Here is a 19,364-nt window from a genome sequence, read left to right as displayed (position 1 = left end):
TGTTCTGTTATCAGTAGAATGTATCTTATAGTGTATCACGTCCACTCATGCGCAGAAATAAGTGCGATGAAGCTCTGGATAACATACAGTGGTGTTGAACATTATTTCCCACGCCTGTCTGTACTTGATCACGCAAGTTATGAGGGCAAAACTCAGAACATAATAAATTGCCTTATCGGTCAGGATGGAGAGCTGAATCAGCAACACGTCGCGACGCGTCCCGCAAGCCACAAAATGGTGGATCAAAGAAGGGGAAAGCGATGTTTGTGGAAACACAAGCATCTGTGGACTATGTTAGATTTCAAACCAAAACTACACAAAAGTGTGTTAAACGGACAAAATGACGATGGTCAAACTGTCTATCGGCAACCACCTAAGCCAAGATTCGTTTGAATCCTGGGTCCCACAGGTTTACATGTCTTCTGCCTAAGCGCGCCTAGACCCTGGGCTCTATGCCATTCCCGCTGTCGGCTCGCTCCATTCTCCGCACATCCGCCGCTCGCCTAATCCTCCGCCGACGCTCAAATCATTTCCAATGACTACCGGCATCCCTCGCCACTCGTCACATATCACCAGCCGACGTCGGAGTTTCCGTAAGTCATCACCGGCAACTCCGCGGTCACTCTTCGTGACCTTCCTATTTCTCTCTGTCCAACTCCACTACCATCCCGTGCTCGACACCTCGCACGTTGCCCACAGGTATGTCTTCTCTTACGCGCACTCTTCCCTGTTCTCATTTGTTGTTCCAGTGGCTTTAATTGCTTGTCTTCGACCATGGCCAACAGCATTGTGTTCACTTCACTTCACACGGTGAGCTCCCAAACACGCCTTTTCTTCATGCGTCTAATTGACATTTTTGCTTTTGACCTCAGTGCAGTGCTGGCGGCCAACGGACTCAAACGCGGCCACCAACAAGTAGACTCTCGGCTTCTTCCTGTGTCTGGTAGCGCAGCGCCCTGCTCGCAACTTGGCGCACCCTTGTCTAACCACCCACACAACTACACTCTGTCTACTTGACCCCTCATTTCCGCGCACACTTTAAACAGTTGACTCAACAGCACTGACATAGTATGTCTTTCTTTTTCTCCTTCATGTGTTGAGTTCTCATTGTTTTCCTGCAGCTCCTCGCTTGCGTCTACAAATTCTGCTGTTTGCTGGGCTTCAAGCGTGTGCTAGCAGCCAATGCCTCACATGCTAGAGCGGCGCGTGCTTATGTGACGCCAGGCCATAAGGTCAGTTTATGTTTTTTTGTCCGTGTTAGCCGTGGCACTGACAGAGACTTCCAGCAAGCCGTCTTCATGACGGGCTCCATCATCATTGTGCATGGTGGCGCGTGTGGCTTTTGCCAGCCCTTACAAACTTTTTCTCGTTGACCAATTACCATTTGGGGCAGGATTTTGACATTAAATTAGATGTAAATAGGTGATTACGTAAGCAATTTCCCATCGTCATTTTGATTTCAAAAAACTCACTTTTGTTAGACTTTTTGCCGCCGGAGGCGACACATAACCGCTTGGACTCAATGCTGCGGCTGCTGCCATTTGCAGCAAAATCCTACCGGGTATGATCAAAAAATCCCATTGTTGATGAACCATCAGCCTCGGAGGTTATGTCCCGCCTGATGCCGCGTTCCGGACCCGTTGCCGGGCTGCCGGCCGTCGATCCGATCAATGATCCGGATTTTCCGGTGATTTTGGCGTGCACTTTTGCGCTCAAAAAACACGTCAAAACAGCTCATTTTTTGCGGGATTTTGCTGCCGGAGGCAAACATACAGGTTGGCCTAACAAAGTTGCCGTTGGCAGCTATCTGCTGCCGACCCACTTCTTCATGTGTGTGACTGTTTTGTTTCTTCATTCATCGCCTAACCATTCCCCCAAGACTTCCACTGTGCGGCCATCACCCGCTGGTAGTCTCCACCATCACCATCACTCTTTCCTTCTCCGCGCCGTCACCCCCATCCTTGTTGCTTCACGCCAGCCAGAACAATGGGCTAATTCTGGGTGTGGTGTACAAGATCAGTCACCAACACGACATACCTTGGCGGCGCTGCTGCTGGTCTGGCTTCCGGCAGGCCAATACCAGTCGTTACCGTGGCTGGCAAGAGGCCAACCCGACACCAAACTTTCCATCCGCCACATGCTATCAATCCGGCCTGCCCTACGTGTTCTCCCACAACGCTCTCATCTTACCCTGAAGCATTGCCCCGCCAGCGGGAGATCACGAGCAGTCCCGTTAGCTGCTGTGCAACCTTGCGACATCAGTGTCTCAGCGCTGCGATCCAGTCCCCGTGGCCTCCGACTTGTGTCCCGCCGCGCAACACAACAGTGCCGCCTTGTACGTGCCGGCCCAATATTATTTCATAGTGCCCTGCCACACTCGCGCAATTGCACGCAACTTCCCGCCGGCTACTCGGCACACAACCCCGCTCTTCTGCTGTGAATAATCAACCCTCTCGGTGCCGCGATGCCATCGTCACCGATTTTTTTTTCTCAGTCCTGCAATATCGTGATCCGAGAGTGCGAAACACGCCGTCAGGCTTCCTGCCCGCCCTCACTTGGATTGTAGCTCAACACCATCCGAGTGACGACCACATTAGTCCGCTTCGTTGTCGTGCTTGTCGACCCACGCCAAACGCGTCTGGGTGCTCTTCAGCACCATGCTTCGGTTCCCGGGCCTCCCGCGACACAGTCTTACGCGCCATCCTCAACACTGGCGCTCTCCCACACGCCCTCATTGCCCCGCAACACGTTACTCATCGCCCAGCCGAGAAATCAGGAGCGGCTTGCTTGCCCAACCAACTCTTGCGATAGCGCTGCCATCCCCCATCCCCACTGCTCACGACTTTCCTCACCAACCCTTTGAGTCCCAAAACGCGACTTATAGCGCTGCCTTCCACGCCGTCCCGCAAAGACTATTGCCGTTGCATCCACTTATTTTTTTTCTCAGTCCTGCAATATTGCGATGCGAGACTTACGCGCGGACCTTGAGTTTATTACCAATCTGCTTGAATTCTAACTTACTTTTTCTCAGTTTTGCGCCATCGCGATCTGAGAGAGCAATCAAGGAAGCCTGCGACTTTGGCCTTGCCCGCTTCAATCACTTTGGCAGGCCAGCATTCCTCGCCAGTCTCAGGCCTTGCAATTTTGGCCTGCCCGCGACTGCACTCGCTCCATCAAAAGGCGTTCTCGGCGAGTTCTCAACGGAATTTCACCATTTTTGTTGGAGGTGGGAGGGACGGAGTGGTGGTATGCGGGGATGTCGAGCCGATGAGAAGCCGGTGGAAGCGGGAGTGGGATGCGCAGGGAGGAGGAGCTGATCGGGGAGGTGGACGCGACGCGTAGTAGATTCATGTAACTCTTGGCAAAAAAGGTATATAACTAGAGCACTCGCGCGAGCCTTAGCGAGCTGCGAGCCTTTGCGATGGGTGAGCAAGCAGCGTTGAGGTGAAGCAACGGATTCATTCCAATGGTATCTAGGACAAATGCAGTACATGGTCGGGTGCGTGTTGAACGTGGCGCAAACTCTAAGCTCTCACCCGCTCTCCCAACAAAAGCTTTGACCTGGCACCGTCTTAGCACAGCCCATGAAAAATGAGAACTAACCTGGCAGTCGCTCTGCAGAGGAATTTGGACCTTGGAAATACCCCTGGGTACATTTCGCCATATCTGCTGCTGATCGCCACACTCCAGTTGGATGTCTCCCCGCTTCGTGAGCAGAAAAACTGCCCAAACAGCATCTTGCGTCATTTCACGATTATGTGGTGGTCCGACGGGGTCTGGAGTTTCAGCCATCGCAGGAAAGAGTCGAGCCCAAAGAAATATACGGTCTTGCGAAATAGTGTACGTCCCAGTTTTGAATGCGTTGATATAGAAAGCAAACAGATCAAGCCAGGGTGTATGGTCGTAGCCCGTTGTCCACTCTTCTGAACCGGGTTGCGACTCTGACGACAGGAGAGGTCCGATGTAGTGCGATTCGCCAAAGTCATTCCAGGTGATGGCTTGCACAATATCGACTTGTTGACGGTGTTCTATCAGTTGCTCCCAGCGTTTCGTAAGCATCCACTCGTCCATGTAGTAGATCATGTTCTTGTTCAACGTTGCTGACGAGTAGTGTGCGAACATCCAAGGAGAAACACCGGCCATGTAGGTGCGACCGCCAAGATCGTTGATCCAATTCGAGTCTGAGTGGAACGAGATGTTGGAACGCCCGACAGGCCAAGCTGAATTCCACTGAAAAATGTAAGCCGCCATACAACGAGTTTTTAAACCCCTACATTGAACCCTCCGTCCATCGCTGCCAGGTCATGTGGAAACCCGCCATCTTGCGCAAAAAACGACGGCACGAAATGAATCATCCTCCGAGATCTGCTCAAAGCATACTTCCAGCCATCGACGACACTTGCATGACCGAATGTGCAGTCTTGCCCAGAGAAAGTTGATAGAAGAGGCTTGCCGTCATACAGTTGATATTGAGGATCGTCGAAGAACTGGCTGATAGCGTCCATAAAGCCGGCGTCGTCTTGGGTGTTGCAGGGTATCGAGTTCATATCGAGCGAGATGAAGAGGTTGAAGTTCTCATGGCGACCCGCCGCTTCAAAGGCGCGTTTCAGCTGACCAATTTGCCACGCGTCGTTGCCAATGTTGAGCGCAAAGGCGTCAAATCCAGTGTTGTCGGCACGTTGAATGTCTGTAACGATAAGGCCAACATTGTTTGAAATCAATGTTCGTACGGGTCTCCCAGTCATCTACTCGGTATCTATTGGTATTTCCCACCATGTAGTGTGCAACCACGAGTTTAGAGGATGTTGGCGAGGTCGGCGGCGAGTCTGTAGGCGAATCGGGCGGCGAGTCTGACGGCGAGTCTGAGTTATCGATAACGGAGAACAAATCACCAATGGGTGAACCCAACACCATCGGCGAGAATAGGTATAGCAAAGGAAGGACTAGGTTGAGCATCATGATGTGGTGGTGCGGCACAGAGAGAAGGTTGGTGACACGGTCACGACGCGCAGGCAACACATGTTGCTGCGCAGCGCGATCGCGCGTGTCCTCGCTCCGCCGCACTCCCCCTTCCAAAATCCTGTTACCATCTCATCCGCCAACGGCTGGCTGGCTTGGCACTTAGCAAGGCAACTTAACGACTACATAACCAACTCGGGTCAGAGTCAGAGATGGCATTAGGTGCGACAGTCCGATTCGCCCTCTGAGACCACCCACATTGTAGGATTGCGCTGGCCGGAGCTAAAAGTAACCGCGGGCAGCAATATTATGCTAAACTGAACAGGTAAACTTTATCTATGTCTGTTGAATCCACTTACTTGATTGAAGGCAGAGTTTGGGCCAACAGATTTTGCAAGCTCTTCTCCCATTCGTTGCAACCAGCCGATTCACCGTGAAGCTTGAGCTTTGCGAAGAACACCCCAGGAGCGCGACTACAACGCAGACTTGCCCTGCAGGGCCGCGGCCAACGGGTACTTCCAACAATAAGCTAGTATTCACGTCCGTACTCGCTGCAAAACTTGAAGGTCAGCGCGTGAAACGAGTTTTTGATACTGACTTACTTACTGTTTTGTGTCAAAGGGCCTCTACTTGCGAGCTCATTCGCGTTTGCCGCCTCTTGTCCGCCAACCCGCCGTTCTGCTGCGTTAGTACTCGCTCTCTCCAGTTTTGGGCGGCACACTCACTCAATCTCAAGCAGACTTGAGCTGATCCATACACTCGTGCGCGTAATCGTCTTTCGCGGACTGTGGAGAACGCGGGCATGCTGAAAGGAAGAAAACTGGAAGGTCAGTGAGCAGCTTTGGCATTAGACAAAACTCACCAAGTGTATAGATGAACATAAACACAAATGATGCACCATTGAAAACGACGAGTGATGAGGTGCGCGTTCTGCGCTAAAATCTCCACAAGTAGCTAACAACCCAGTTAGCGCAACACAAAATAACAACGTCAGCACGCACCAATGAAGCTAAGTATTGTAATTCGAAATCAATGAAGAACACCAGCAACGCACCTTACGGTGCGTATGGGCAGTCATCCGAGTAGCCAGATGCGAGCCGGGCTGGAGCACAAGGTTGCGCGGACAGCGCAAGTGTCGAAGCCAAGCACTAGAAGTCGTTGTAAGTAAGGCAAGTCAATGAAGAACATAGCGCACCTTTGAACGACGAGTAAGATGCCACAAGTGTTCGACTTCCGGCGGGCCGCTGGCTAATCCACAGCCACACTCACGCTTGTCAAGAACAACCACGTCCGCTGCTGCACCGTAACCACCACCGCCTCCTAGAGCCTGCTCTACTTAAGTTTCTCAACGACAGACGCCGGGCCGCCATTTCTGCGATGCGCAAGCTTTCTACCATCGACTTAGCCTTACATGCCCCGCAACCAACGAATGCGCCAGCAAACCGCGCAGACAAGGCCGCGCAAGTTATTGGCGGCCCACCGTCGCTGTCTTTTTCGGGCCGACTTTCCGTGCTGGTAGCAAGTTACACAATCAACCACAACTTGCCGCTCAACGCATCCGTCCGGCCAATCACCTCATCCTTCTTGCTAATGCATCAACGACTGAAAAAAGATTCAGCATCGCTTTCAACGTTCTAGACGGCAAACCCACCCAACATCAAGAAACTGTACCCAGCAACGGTCGACGACCAACAACGACAGCGATTCTAACGAGTCCGGGTGAGTTGTCGGCAGACTCGGGACATTTTGATACACTCACTTTCCGTTCCGCACTAGGCTGGTGGCCGACAGCAACAACGAGCGCGCCGAGCTTGTGCAAGCGGCCTCAACAACGGCAACCCAGTCGTTGTCGATTTGAACGACAGACCAAGAGCAACCGACAACCCGCCATCTCGGAGGCAAGCAATGACGCTATCGAACAGGCCAGCCAAATCAAGCATGTCACGACCTTGGCCTGCAGTTAATCCAACCCGGCTAACTCTCAACGTTAGAGGCAGAGTACGGACCATCTGTCAAGCTAGGTCAGTTGCTGCGCCAAAGCCGTCGACAGCAGACTCACAAAAATAGCCGGAATCGCTTGCTCTCCCTCCGGTCCAATCCAAACCGCCCTCAGTCTGTCACCACCTCCCTCCGATTCATCAACTTGCATCGATCGAACTCAAGACGACGACGCCGGCCCGTTTCTCTTCAGCACTAACAAGAGGGTTTGACGTTACTCTCAACGTTGAACAGCAAACTCACCAAATATAGTCTTGGATCAGCTCGCCCGTTTCAGCGCTCCAACCCAAACCATGTCAAGGTACTGCGGTATTCCCGTTAGTGCGTGAAAAGCCAAGCGGGCTCACGAATGCGGCCCGGCGTTGCCCCAAACCAGGTCCACAACGCAAAGACCGACATGTCGTCTGTGGCCCGCATCACATATCGCGTCAACATCAAGTCTGTGAGCAATCCGAGCGGCGTAGAGACAGCTTTAATGAAGGTCAGTGAGCAGATTCAACGTTGCTAACAGCCAAACTCACCAGCAAGTGACTATAGTCGACCATATCTCCCTCCGACAACCCGAACCGACTCAACTCCGTAATCTGATTTCGCCAAAGCTCTGCGTCAATAAGCCAAGCTGGTTCACTCGCGCTGCGCAAGTCTTGCTCACCACCACGTCCAACATCAAGTCCGCAAATCACGACTCTGGCAGTTACCCTGGGAAGCAACTCAAGTCAGTCAACGACCCCAATCCAACACTGAGTCCAACGTCCAACTCGTTGTTGGAGGCTGCTGGTGGTGTCGAATGCAAGATGACTACGACGACGTCGGGCGTGGGCTAGATAGAAATTGTCAGTATGTTGATGGCAACAAGAGAAAGTTCAAGACGCGAACGACGGCGAGCATGTCGACATTGAAGAGAGGTGGTGAGAGAAGGAGGGAAAGGGCGATGGGACTTGCCTAGACAAGTCCCAGGCTTTTATACCCACTGTAACGGCATGTTGAGAAGCGGAGCGCTGAAGAGATCAGCGGAGTTGACATTCGCCTAAGATACTTGATTTGAAGATTTCGGATATTGAGTGCCGAGGGCGTGTGAGATGGAATCAAGCAGTTGGGACTGGAGGAAGACTGTAGTATCTGTGTGTCCTGCACTTTTCCTGGCTCAAACTTCCCAAGTCTATGCTTGTATCCACACAAGTACAGAAAGCAAGTTTTCAGAATAAAGGTGCATCGAGCGCGGCGGAGCTGCGATGAAACACCTCCCACGCTGGATCATCCCTGTCGGCTGACGCTGATAGGGAGATCTGGCCAGCTCCGCCGCGCCTAAGGGTCGGAAAGTGAAATAGTGGATTTGAGGATATGAGCAATAACGCACAGTAGGAGACACCAGAGGGACAAATATTGGCCCGGGAGAGGCCTGGGGTGACATGTGACATGTCACTTAACCATTTGCAAGTCTATCGGCGCTTGCGATGTACTGCTGTTCTGTTATCAGTAGAATGTATCTTATAGTGTATCACGTCCACTCATGCGCAGAAATAAGTGCGATGAAGCTCTGGATAACATACAGTGGTGTTGAACATTATTTCCCACGCCTGTCTGTACTTGATCACGCAAGTTATGAGGGCAAAACTCAGAACATAATAAATTGCCTTATCGGTCAGGATGGAGAGCTGAATCAGCAACACGTCGCGACGCGTCCCGCAAGCCACAAAATGGTGGATCAAAGAAGGGGAAAGCGATGTTTGTGGAAACACAAGCATCTGTGGACTATGTTAGATTTCAAACCAAAACTACACAAAAGTGTGTTAAACGGACAAAATGACGATGGTCAAACTGTCTATCGGCAACCACCTAAGCCAAGATTCGTTTGAATCCTGGGTCCCACAGGTTTACATGTCTTCTGCCTAAGCGCGCCTAGACCCTGGGCTCTATGCCATTCCCGCTGTCGGCTCGCTCCATTCTCCGCACATCCGCCGCTCGCCTAATCCTCCGCCGACGCTCAAATCATTTCCAATGACTACCGGCATCCCTCGCCACTCGTCACATATCACCAGCCGACGTCGGAGTTTCCGTAAGTCATCACCGGCAACTCCGCGGTCACTCTTCGTGACCTTCCTATTTCTCTCTGTCCAACTCCACTACCATCCCGTGCTCGACACCTCGCACGTTGCCCACAGGTATGTCTTCTCTTACGCGCACTCTTCCCTGTTCTCATTTGTTGTTCCAGTGGCTTTAATTGCTTGTCTTCGACCATGGCCAACAGCATTGTGTTCACTTCACTTCACACGGTGAGCTCCCAAACACGCCTTTTCTTCATGCGTCTAATTGACATTTTTGCTTTTGACCTCAGTGCAGTGCTGGCGGCCAACGGACTCAAACGCGGCCACCAACAAGTAGACTCTCGGCTTCTTCCTGTGTCTGGTAGCGCAGCGCCCTGCTCGCAACTTGGCGCACCCTTGTCTAACCACCCACACAACTACACTCTGTCTACTTGACCCCTCATTTCCGCGCACACTTTAAACAGTTGACTCAACAGCACTGACATAGTATGTCTTTCTTTTTCTCCTTCATGTGTTGAGTTCTCATTGTTTTCCTGCAGCTCCTCGCTTGCGTCTACAAATTCTGCTGTTTGCTGGGCTTCAAGCGTGTGCTAGCAGCCAATGCCTCACATGCTAGAGCGGCGCGTGCTTATGTGACGCCAGGCCATAAGGTCAGTTTATGTTTTTTTGTCCGTGTTAGCCGTGGCACTGACAGAGACTTCCAGCAAGCCGTCTTCATGACGGGCTCCATCATCATTGTGCATGGTGGCGCGTGTGGCTTTTGCCAGCCCTTACAAACTTTTTCTCGTTGACCAATTACCATTTGGGGCAGGATTTTGACATTAAATTAGATGTAAATAGGTGATTACGTAAGCAATTTCCCATCGTCATTTTGATTTCAAAAAACTCACTTTTGTTAGACTTTTTGCCGCCGGAGGCGACACATAACCGCTTGGACTCAATGCTGCGGCTGCTGCCATTTGCAGCAAAATCCTACCGGGTATGATCAAAAAATCCCATTGTTGATGAACCATCAGCCTCGGAGGTTATGTCCCGCCTGATGCCGCGTTCCGGACCCGTTGCCGGGCTGCCGGCCGTCGATCCGATCAATGATCCGGATTTTCCGGTGATTTTGGCGTGCACTTTTGCGCTCAAAAAACACGTCAAAACAGCTCATTTTTTGGGGATTTTGCTGCCGGAGGCAAACATACAGGTTGGCCTAACAAAGTTGCCGTTGGCAGCTATCTGCTGCCGACCCACTTCTTCATGTGTGTGGACTGTTTTGTTTCTTCATTCATCGCCTAACCATTCCCCCAAGACTTCCACTGTGCGGCCATCACCCGCTGGTAGTCTCCACCATCACCATCACTCTTTCCTTCTCCGCGCCGTCACCCCCATCCTTGTTGCTTCACGCCAGCCAGAACAATGGGCTAATTCTGGGTGTGGTGTACAAGATCAGTCACCAACACGACATACCTTGGCGGCGCTGCTGCTGGTCTGGCTTCCGGCAGGCCAATACCAGTCGTTACCGTGGCTGGCAAGAGGCCAACCCGACACCAAACTTTCCATCCGCCACATGCTATCAATCCGGCCTGCCCTACGTGTTCTCCCACAACGCTCTCATCTTACCCTGAAGCATTGCCCCGCCAGCGGGAGATCACGAGCAGTCCCGTTAGCTGCTGTGCAACCTTGCGACATCAGTGTCTCAGCGCTGCGATCCAGTCCCCGTGGCCTCCGACTTGTGTCCCGCCGCGCAACACAACAGTGCCGCCTTGTACGTGCCGGCCCAATATTATTTCATAGTGCCCTGCCACACTCGCGCAATTGCACGCAACTTCCCGCCGGCTACTCGGCACACAACCCCGCTCTTCTGCTGTGAATAATCAACCCTCTCGGTGCCGCGATGCCATCGTCACCGATTTTTTTTTTCAGTCCTGCAATATCGTGATCCGAGAGTGCGAAACACGCCGTCAGGCTTCCTGCCCGCCCTCACTTGGATTGTAGCTCAACACCATCCGAGTGACGACCACATTAGTCCGCTTCGTTGTCGTGCTTGTCGACCCACGCCAAACGCGTCTGGGTGCTCTTCAGCACCATGCTTCGGTTCCCGGGCCTCCCGCGACACAGTCTTACGCGCCATCCTCAACACTGGCGCTCTCCCACACGCCCTCATTGCCCCGCAACACGTTACTCATCGCCCAGCCGAGAAATCAGGAGCGGCTTGCTTGCCCAACCAACTCTTGCGATAGCGCTGCCATCCCCCATCCCCACTGCTCACGACTTTCCTCACCAACCCTTTGAGTCCCAAAACGCGACTTATAGCGCTGCCTTCCACGCCGTCCCGCAAAGACTATTGCCGTTGCATCCACTTATTTTTTTTCTCAGTCCTGCAATATTGCGATGCGAGACTTACGCGCGCGACCTTGAGTTTATTACCAATCTGCTTGAATTCTAACTTACTTTTTCTCAGTTTTGCGCCATCGCGATCTGAGAGAGCAATCAAGGAAGCCTGCGACTTTGGCCTTGCCCGCTTCAATCACTTTGGCAGGCCAGCATTCCTCGCCAGTCTCAGGCCTTGCAATTTTGGCCTGCCCGCGACTGCACTCGCTCCATCAAAAGGCGTTCTCGGCGAGTTCTCAACGGAATTTCACCATTTTTGTTGGAGGTGGGAGGGACGGAGTGGTGGTATGCGGGGATGTCGAGCCGATGAGAAGCCGGTGGAAGCGGGAGTGGGATGCGCAGGGAGGAGGAGCTGATCGGGGAGGTGGACGCGACGCGTAGTAGATTCATGTAACTCTTGGCAAAAAAAGGTATATAACTAGAGCACTCGCGCGAGCCTTAGCGAGCTGCGAGCCTTTGCGATGGGTGAGCAAGCAGCGTTGAGGTGAAGCAACGGATTCATTCCAATGGTATCTAGGACAAATGCAGTACATGGTCGGGTGCGTGTTGAACGTGGCGCAAACTCTAAGCTCTCACCCGCTCTCCCAACAAAAGCTTTGACCTGGCACCGTCTTAGCACAGCCCATGAAAAATGAGAACTAACCTGGCAGTCGCTCTGCAGAGGAATTTGGACCTTGGAAATACCCCTGGGTACATTTCGCCATATCTGCTGCTGATCGCCACACTCCAGTTGGATGTCTCCCCGCTCGTGAGCAGAAAAACTGCCCAAACAGCATCTTGCGTCATTTCACGATTATGTGGTGGTCCGACGGGGTCTGGAGTTTCAGCCATCGCAGGAAAGAGTCGAGCCCAAAGAAATATACGGTCTTGCGAAATAGTGTACGTCCCAGTTTTGAATGCGTTGATATAGAAAGCAAACAGATCAAGCCAGGGTGTATGGTCGTAGCCCGTTGTCCACTCTTCTGAACCGGGTTGCGACTCTGACGACAGGAGAGGTCCGATGTAGTGCGATTCGCCAAAGTCATTCCAGGTGATGGCTTGCACAATATCGACTTGTTGACGGTGTTCTATCAGTTGCTCCCAGCGTTTCGTAAGCATCCACTCGTCCATGTAGTAGATCATGTTCTTGTTCAACGTTGCTGACGAGTAGTGTGCGAACATCCAAGGAGAAACACCGGCCATGTAGGTGCGACCGCCAAGATCGTTGATCCAATTCGAGTCTGAGTGGAACGAGATGTTGGAACGCCCGACAGGCCAAGCTGAATTCCACTGAAAAATGTAAGCCGCCATACAACGAGTTTTTAAACCCCTACATTGAACCCTCCGTCCATCGCTGCCAGGTCATGTGGAAACCCGCCATCTTGCGCAAAAAACGACGGCACGAAATGAATCATCCTCCGAGATCTGCTCAAAGCATACTTCCAGCCATCGACGACACTTGCATGACCGAATGTGCAGTCTTGCCCAGAGAAAGTTGATAGAAGAGGCTTGCCGTCATACAGTTGATATTGAGGATCGTCGAAGAACTGGCTGATAGCGTCCATAAAGCCGGCGTCGTCTTGGGTGTTGCAGGGTATCGAGTTCATATCGAGCGAGATGAAGAGGTTGAAGTTCTCATGGCGACCCGCCGCTTCAAAGGCGCGTTTCAGCTGACCAATTTGCCACGCGTCGTTGCCAATGTTGAGCGCAAAGGCGTCAAATCCAGTGTTGTCGGCACGTTGAATGTCTGTAACGATAAGGCCAACATTGTTTGAAATCAATGTTCGTACGGGTCTCCCAGTCATCTACTCGGTATCTATTGGTATTTCCCACCATGTAGTGTGCAACCACGAGTTTAGAGGATGTTGGCGAGGTCGGCGGCGAGTCTGTAGGCGAATCGGGCGGCGAGTCTGACGGCGAGTCTGAGTTATCGATAACGGAGAACAAATCACCAATGGGTGAACCCAACACCATCGGCGAGAATAGGTATAGCAAAGGAAGGACTAGGTTGAGCATCATGATGTGGTGGTGCGGCACAGAGAGAAGGTTGGTGACACGGTCACGACGCGCAGGCAACACATGTTGCTGCGCAGCGCGATCGCGTGTCCTCGCTCCGCCGCACTCCCCCTTCCAAAATCCTGTTACCATCTCATCCGCCAACGGCTGGCTGGCTTGGCACTTAGCAAGGCAACTTAACGACTACATAACCAACTCGGGTCAGAGTCAGAGATGGCATTAGGTGCGACAGTCCGATTCGCCCTCTGAGACCACCCACATTGTAGGATTGCGCTGGCCGGAGCTAAAAGTAACCGCGGGCAGCAATATTATGCTAAACTGAACAGGTAAACTTTATCTATGTCTGTTGAATCCACTTACTTGATTGAAGGCAGAGTTTGGGCCAACAGATTTTGCAAGCTCTTCTCCCATTCGTTGCAACCAGCCGATTCACCGTGAAGCTTGAGCTTTGCGAAGAACACCCCAGGAGCGCGACTACAACGCAGACTTGCCCTGCAGGGCCGCGGCCAACGGGTACTTCCAACAATAAGCTAGTATTCACGTCCGTACTCGCTGCAAAACTTGAAGGTCAGCGCGTGAAACGAGTTTTTGATACTGACTTACTTACTGTTTTGTGTCAAAGGGCCTCTACTTGCGAGCTCATTCGCGTTTGCCGCCTCTTGTCCGCCAACCCGCCGTTCTGCTGCGTTAGTACTCGCTCTCTCCAGTTTTGGGCGGCACACTCACTCAATCTCAAGCAGACTTGAGCTGATCCATACACTCGTGCGCGTAATCGTCTTTCGCGGACTGTGGAGAACGCGGGCATGCTGAAAGGAAGAAAACTGGAAGGTCAGTGAGCAGCTTTGGCATTAGACAAAACTCACCAAGTGTATAGATGAACATAAACACAAATGATGCACCATTGAAAACGACGAGTGATGAGGTGCGCGTTCTGCGCTAAAATCTCCACAAGTAGCTAACAACCCAGTTAGCGCAACACAAAATAACAACGTCAGCACGCACCAATGAAGCTAAGTATTGTAATTCGAAATCAATGAAGAACACCAGCAACGCACCTTACGGTGCGTATGGGCAGTCATCCGAGTAGCCAGATGCGAGCCGGGCTGGAGCACAAGGTTGCGCGGACAGCGCAAGTGTCGAAGCCAAGCACTAGAAGTCGTTGTAAGTAAGGCAAGTCAATGAAGAACATAGCGCACCTTTGAACGACGAGTAAGATGCCACAAGTGTTCGACTTCCGGCGGGCCGCTGGCTAATCCACAGCCACACTCACGCTTGTCAAGAACAACCACGTCCGCTGCTGCACCGTAACCACCACCGCCTCCTAGAGCCTGCTCTACTTAAGTTTCTCAACGACAGACGCCGGGCCGCCATTTCTGCGATGCGCAAGCTTTCTACCATCGACTTAGCCTTACATGCCCCGCAACCAACGAATGCGCCAGCAAACCGCGCAGACAAGGCCGCGCAAGTTATTGGCGGCCCACCGTCGCTGTCTTTTCGGGCCGACTTTCCGTGCTGGTAGCAAGTTACACAATCAACCACAACTTGCCGCTCAACGCATCCGTCCGGCCAATCACCTCATCCTTCTTGCTAATGCATCAACGACTGAAAAAAAGATTCAGCATCGCTTTCAACGTTCTAGACGGCAAACCCACCCAACATCAAGAAACTGTACCCAGCAACGGTCGACGACCAACAACGACAGCGATTCTAACGAGTCCGGGTGAGTTGTCGGCAGACTCGGGACATTTTGATACACTCACTTTCCGTTCCGCACTAGGCTGGTGGCCGACAGCAACAACGAGCGCGCCGAGCTTGTGCAAGCGGCCTCAACAACGGCAACCCAGTCGTTGTCGATTTGAACGACAGACCAAGAGCAACCGACAACCCGCCATCTCGGAGGCAAGCAATGACGCTATCGAACAGGCCAGCCAAATCAAGCATGTCACGACCTTGGCCTGCAGTTAATCCAACCCGGCTAACTCTCAACGTTAGAGGCAGAGTACGGACCATCTGTCAAGCTAGGTCAGTTGCTGCGCCAAAGCCGTCGACAGCAGACTCACAAAAATAGCCGGAATCGCTTGCTCTCCCTCCGGTCCAATCCAAACCGCCCTCAGTCTGTCACCACCTCCCTCCGATTCATCAACTTGCATCGATCGAACTCAAGACGACGACGCCGGCCCGTTTCTCTTCAGCACTAACAAGAGGGTTTGACGTTACTCTCAACGTTGAACAGCAAACTCACCAAATATAGTCTTGGATCAGCTCGCCCGTTTCAGCGCTCCAACCCAAACCATGTCAAGGTACTGCGGTATTCCCGTTAGTGCGTGAAAAGCCAAGCGGGCTCACGAATGCGGCCCGGCGTTGCCCCAAACCAGGTCCACAACGCAAAGACCGACATGTCGTCTGTGGCCCGCATCACATATCGCGTCAACATCAAGTCTGTGAGCAATCCGAGCGGCGTAGAGACAGCTTTAATGAAGGTCAGTGAGCAGATTCAACGTTGCTAACAGCCAAACTCACCAGCAAGTGACTATAGTCGACCATATCTCCCTCCGACAACCCGAACCGACTCAACTCCGTAATCTGATTTCGCCAAAGCTCTGCGTCAATAAGCCAAGCTGGTTCACTCGCGCTGCGCAAGTCTTGCTCACCACCACGTCCAACATCAAGTCCGCAAATCACGACTCTGGCAGTTACCCTGGGAAGCAACTCAAGTCAGTCAACGACCCCAATCCAACACTGAGTCCAACGTCCAACTCGTTGTTGGAGGCTGCTGGTGGTGTCGAATGCAAGATGACTACGACGACGTCGGGCGTGGGCTAGATAGAAATTGTCAGTATGTTGATGGCAACAAGAGAAAGTTCAAGACGCGAACGACGGCGAGCATGTCGACATTGAAGAGAGGTGGTGAGAGAAGGAGGGAAAGGGCGATGGGACTTGCCTAGACAAGTCCCAGGCTTTTATACCCACTGTAACGGCATGTTGAGAAGCGGAGCGCTGAAGAGATCAGCGGAGTTGACATTCGCCTAAGATACTTGATTTGAAGATTTCGGATATTGAGTGCCGAGGGCGTGTGAGATGGAATCAAGCAGTTGGGACTGGAGGAAGACTGTAGTATCTGTGTGTCCTGCACTTTTCCTGGCTCAAACTTCCCAAGTCTATGCTTGTATCCACACAAGTACAGAAAGCAAGTTTTCAGAATAAAGGTGCATCGAGCGCGGCGGAGCTGCGATGAAACACCTCCCACGCTGGATCATCCCTGTCGGCTGACGCTGATAGGGAGATCTGGCCAGCTCCGCCGCGCCTAAGGGTCGGAAAGTGAAATAGTGGATTTGAGGATATGAGCAATAACGCACAGTAGGAGACACCAGAGGGACAAATATTGGCCCGGGAGAGGCCTGGGGTGACATGTGACATGTCACTTAACCATTTGCAAGTCTATCGGCGCTTGCGATGTACTGCTGTTCTGTTATCAGTAGAATGTATCTTATAGTGTATCACGTCCACTCATGCGCAGAAATAAGTGCGATGAAGCTCTGGATAACATACAGTGGTGTTGAACATTATTTCCCACGCCTGTCTGTACTTGATCACGCAAGTTATGAGGGCAAAACTCAGAACATAATAAATTGCCTTATCGGTCAGGATGGAGAGCTGAATCAGCAACACGTCGCGACGCGTCCCGCAAGCCACAAAATGGTGGATCAAAGAAGGGGAAAGCGATGTTTGTGGAAACACAAGCATCTGTGGACTATGTTAGATTTCAAACCAAAACTACACAAAAGTGTGTTAAACGGACAAAATGACGATGGTCAAACTGTCTATCGGCAACCACCTAAGCCAAGATTCGTTTGAATCCTGGGTCCCACAGGTTTACATGTCTTCTGCCTAAGCGCGCCTAGACCCTGGGCTCTATGCCATTCCCGCTGTCGGCTCGCTCCATTCTCCGCACATCCGCCGCTCGCCTAATCCTCCGCCGACGCTCAAATCATTTCCAATGACTACCGGCATCCCTCGCCACTCGTCACATATCACCAGCCGACGTCGGAGTTTCCGTAAGTCATCACCGGCAACTCCGCGGTCACTCTTCGTGACCTTCCTATTTCTCTCTGTCCAACTCCACTACCATCCCGTGCTCGACACCTCGCACGTTGCCCACAGGTATGTCTTCTCTTACGCGCACTCTTCCCTGTTCTCATTTGTTGTTCCAGTGGCTTTAATTGCTTGTCTTCGACCATGGCCAACAGCATTGTGTTCACTTCACTTCACACGGTGAGCTCCCAAACACGCCTTTTCTTCATGCGTCTAATTGACATTTTTGCTTTTGACCTCAGTGCAGTGCTGGCGGCCAACGGACTCAAACGCGGCCACCAACAAGTAGACTCTCGGCTTCTTCCTGTGTCTGGTAGCGCAGCGCCCTGCTCGCAACTTGGCGCACCCTTGTCTAACCACCCACACAACTACACTCTGTCTACTTGACCCCTCATTTCCGCGCACACTTTAAACAGTTGACTCAACAGCACTGACATAGTATGTCTTTCTTTTTCTCCTTCATGTGTTGAGTTCTCATTGTTTTCCTGCAGCTCCTCGCTTGCGTCTACAAATTCTGCTGTTTGCTGGGCTTCAAGCGTGTGCTAGCAGCCAATGCCTCACATGCTAGAGCGGCGCGTGCTTATGTGACGCCAGGCCATAAGGTCAGTTTATGTTTTTTTGTCCGTGTTAGCCGTGGCACTGACAGAGACTTCCAGCAAGCCGTCTTCATGACGGGCTCCATCATCATTGTGCATGGTGGCGCGTGTGGCTTTTGCCAGCCCTTACAAACTTTTTCTCGTTGACCAATTACCATTTGGGGCAGGATTTTGACATTAAATTAGATGTAAATAGGTGATTACGTAAGCAATTTCCCATCGTCATTTTGATTTCAAAAAACTCACTTTTGTTAGACTTTTTGCCGCCGGAGGCGACACATAACCGCTTGGACTCAATGCTGCGGCTGCTGCCATTTGCAGCAAAATCCTACCGGGTATGATCAAAAAATCCCATTGTTGATGAACCATCAGCCTCGGAGGTTATGTCCCGCCTGATGCCGCGTTCCGGACCCGTTGCCGGGCTGCCGGCCGTCGATCCGATCAATGATCCGGATTTTCCGGTGATTTTGGCGTGCACTTTTGCGCTCAAAAAACACGTCAAAACAGCTCATTTTTTGCGGGATTTTGCTGCCGGAGGCAAACATACAGGTTGGCCTAACAAAGTTGCCGTTGGCAGCTATCTGCTGCCGACCCACTTCTTCATGTGTGTGCGACTGTTTTGTTTCTTCATTCATCGCCTAACCATTCCCCCAAGACTTCCACTGTGCGGCCATCACCCGCTGGTAGTCTCCACCATCACCATCACTCTTTCCTTCTCCGCGCCGTCACCCCCATCCTTGTTGCTTCACGCCAGCCAGAACAATGGGCTAATTCTGGGTGTGGTGTACAAGATCAGTCACCAACACGACATACCTTGGCGGCGCTGCTGCTGGTCTGGCTTCCGGCAGGCCAATACCAGTCGTTACCGTGGCTGGCAAGAGGCCAACCCGACACCAAACTTTCCATCCGCCACATGCTATCAATCCGGCCTGCCCTACGTGTTCTCCCACAACGCTCTCATCTTACCCTGAAGCATTGCCCCGCCAGCGGGAGATCACGAGCAGTCCCGTTAGCTGCTGTGCAACCTTGCGACATCAGTGTCTCAGCGCTGCGATCCAGTCCCCGTGGCCTCCGACTTGTGTCCCGCCGCGCAACACAACAGTGCCGCCTTGTACGTGCCGGCCCAATATTATTTCATAGTGCCCTGCCACACTCGCGCAATTGCACGCAACTTCCCGCCGGCTACTCGGCACACAACCCCGCTCTTCTGCTGTGAATAATCAACCCTCTCGGTGCCGCGATGCCATCGTCACCGATTTTTTTTTTTCTCAGTCCTGCAATATCGTGATCCGAGAGTGCG

At 52.2% G+C, this 19,364-nt stretch overlaps 2 protein-coding genes across 2 annotated transcripts; both read right to left on the bottom strand.

The window, feature by feature from the left end:
• Positions 1-3,129: 3,129 nt before the first annotated feature.
• Positions 3,130-4,959, bottom strand: MIND_01069100 (uncharacterized protein; the record flags this gene model as incomplete). The annotated part of the gene is made up of 5 exons (XM_037367267.1): positions 3,130-3,313; positions 3,524-3,561; positions 3,604-4,230; positions 4,275-4,687; positions 4,731-4,959. 5 exons carry the CDS (start codon positions 4,957-4,959, stop codon positions 3,130-3,132), a joined length of 1,491 nt encoding a protein of 496 aa, XP_037216661.1.
• Positions 4,960-11,945: 6,986 nt separating this feature from the next.
• Positions 11,946-13,379, bottom strand: MIND_01069000 (uncharacterized protein; the record flags this gene model as incomplete). Its single annotated transcript, XM_037367266.1, has 4 exons — positions 11,946-11,982; positions 12,025-12,650; positions 12,695-13,107; positions 13,151-13,379. 4 exons carry the CDS (start codon positions 13,377-13,379, stop codon positions 11,946-11,948), a joined length of 1,305 nt encoding a protein of 434 aa, XP_037216660.1.
• Positions 13,380-19,364: the final 5,985 nt, after the last annotated feature.

Source organism: Mycena indigotica, assembly GCF_014461135.1.
Source record: "Mycena indigotica strain 171206Taipei chromosome Unknown Mind.scaff0009, whole genome shotgun sequence".
Classification (NCBI taxonomy): domain Eukaryota; kingdom Fungi; phylum Basidiomycota; class Agaricomycetes; order Agaricales; family Mycenaceae; genus Mycena; species Mycena indigotica.
The sequence above is the reverse complement of the archived record's forward strand: the minus strand, read 5'-3'. Positions and strand labels throughout refer to the sequence as shown.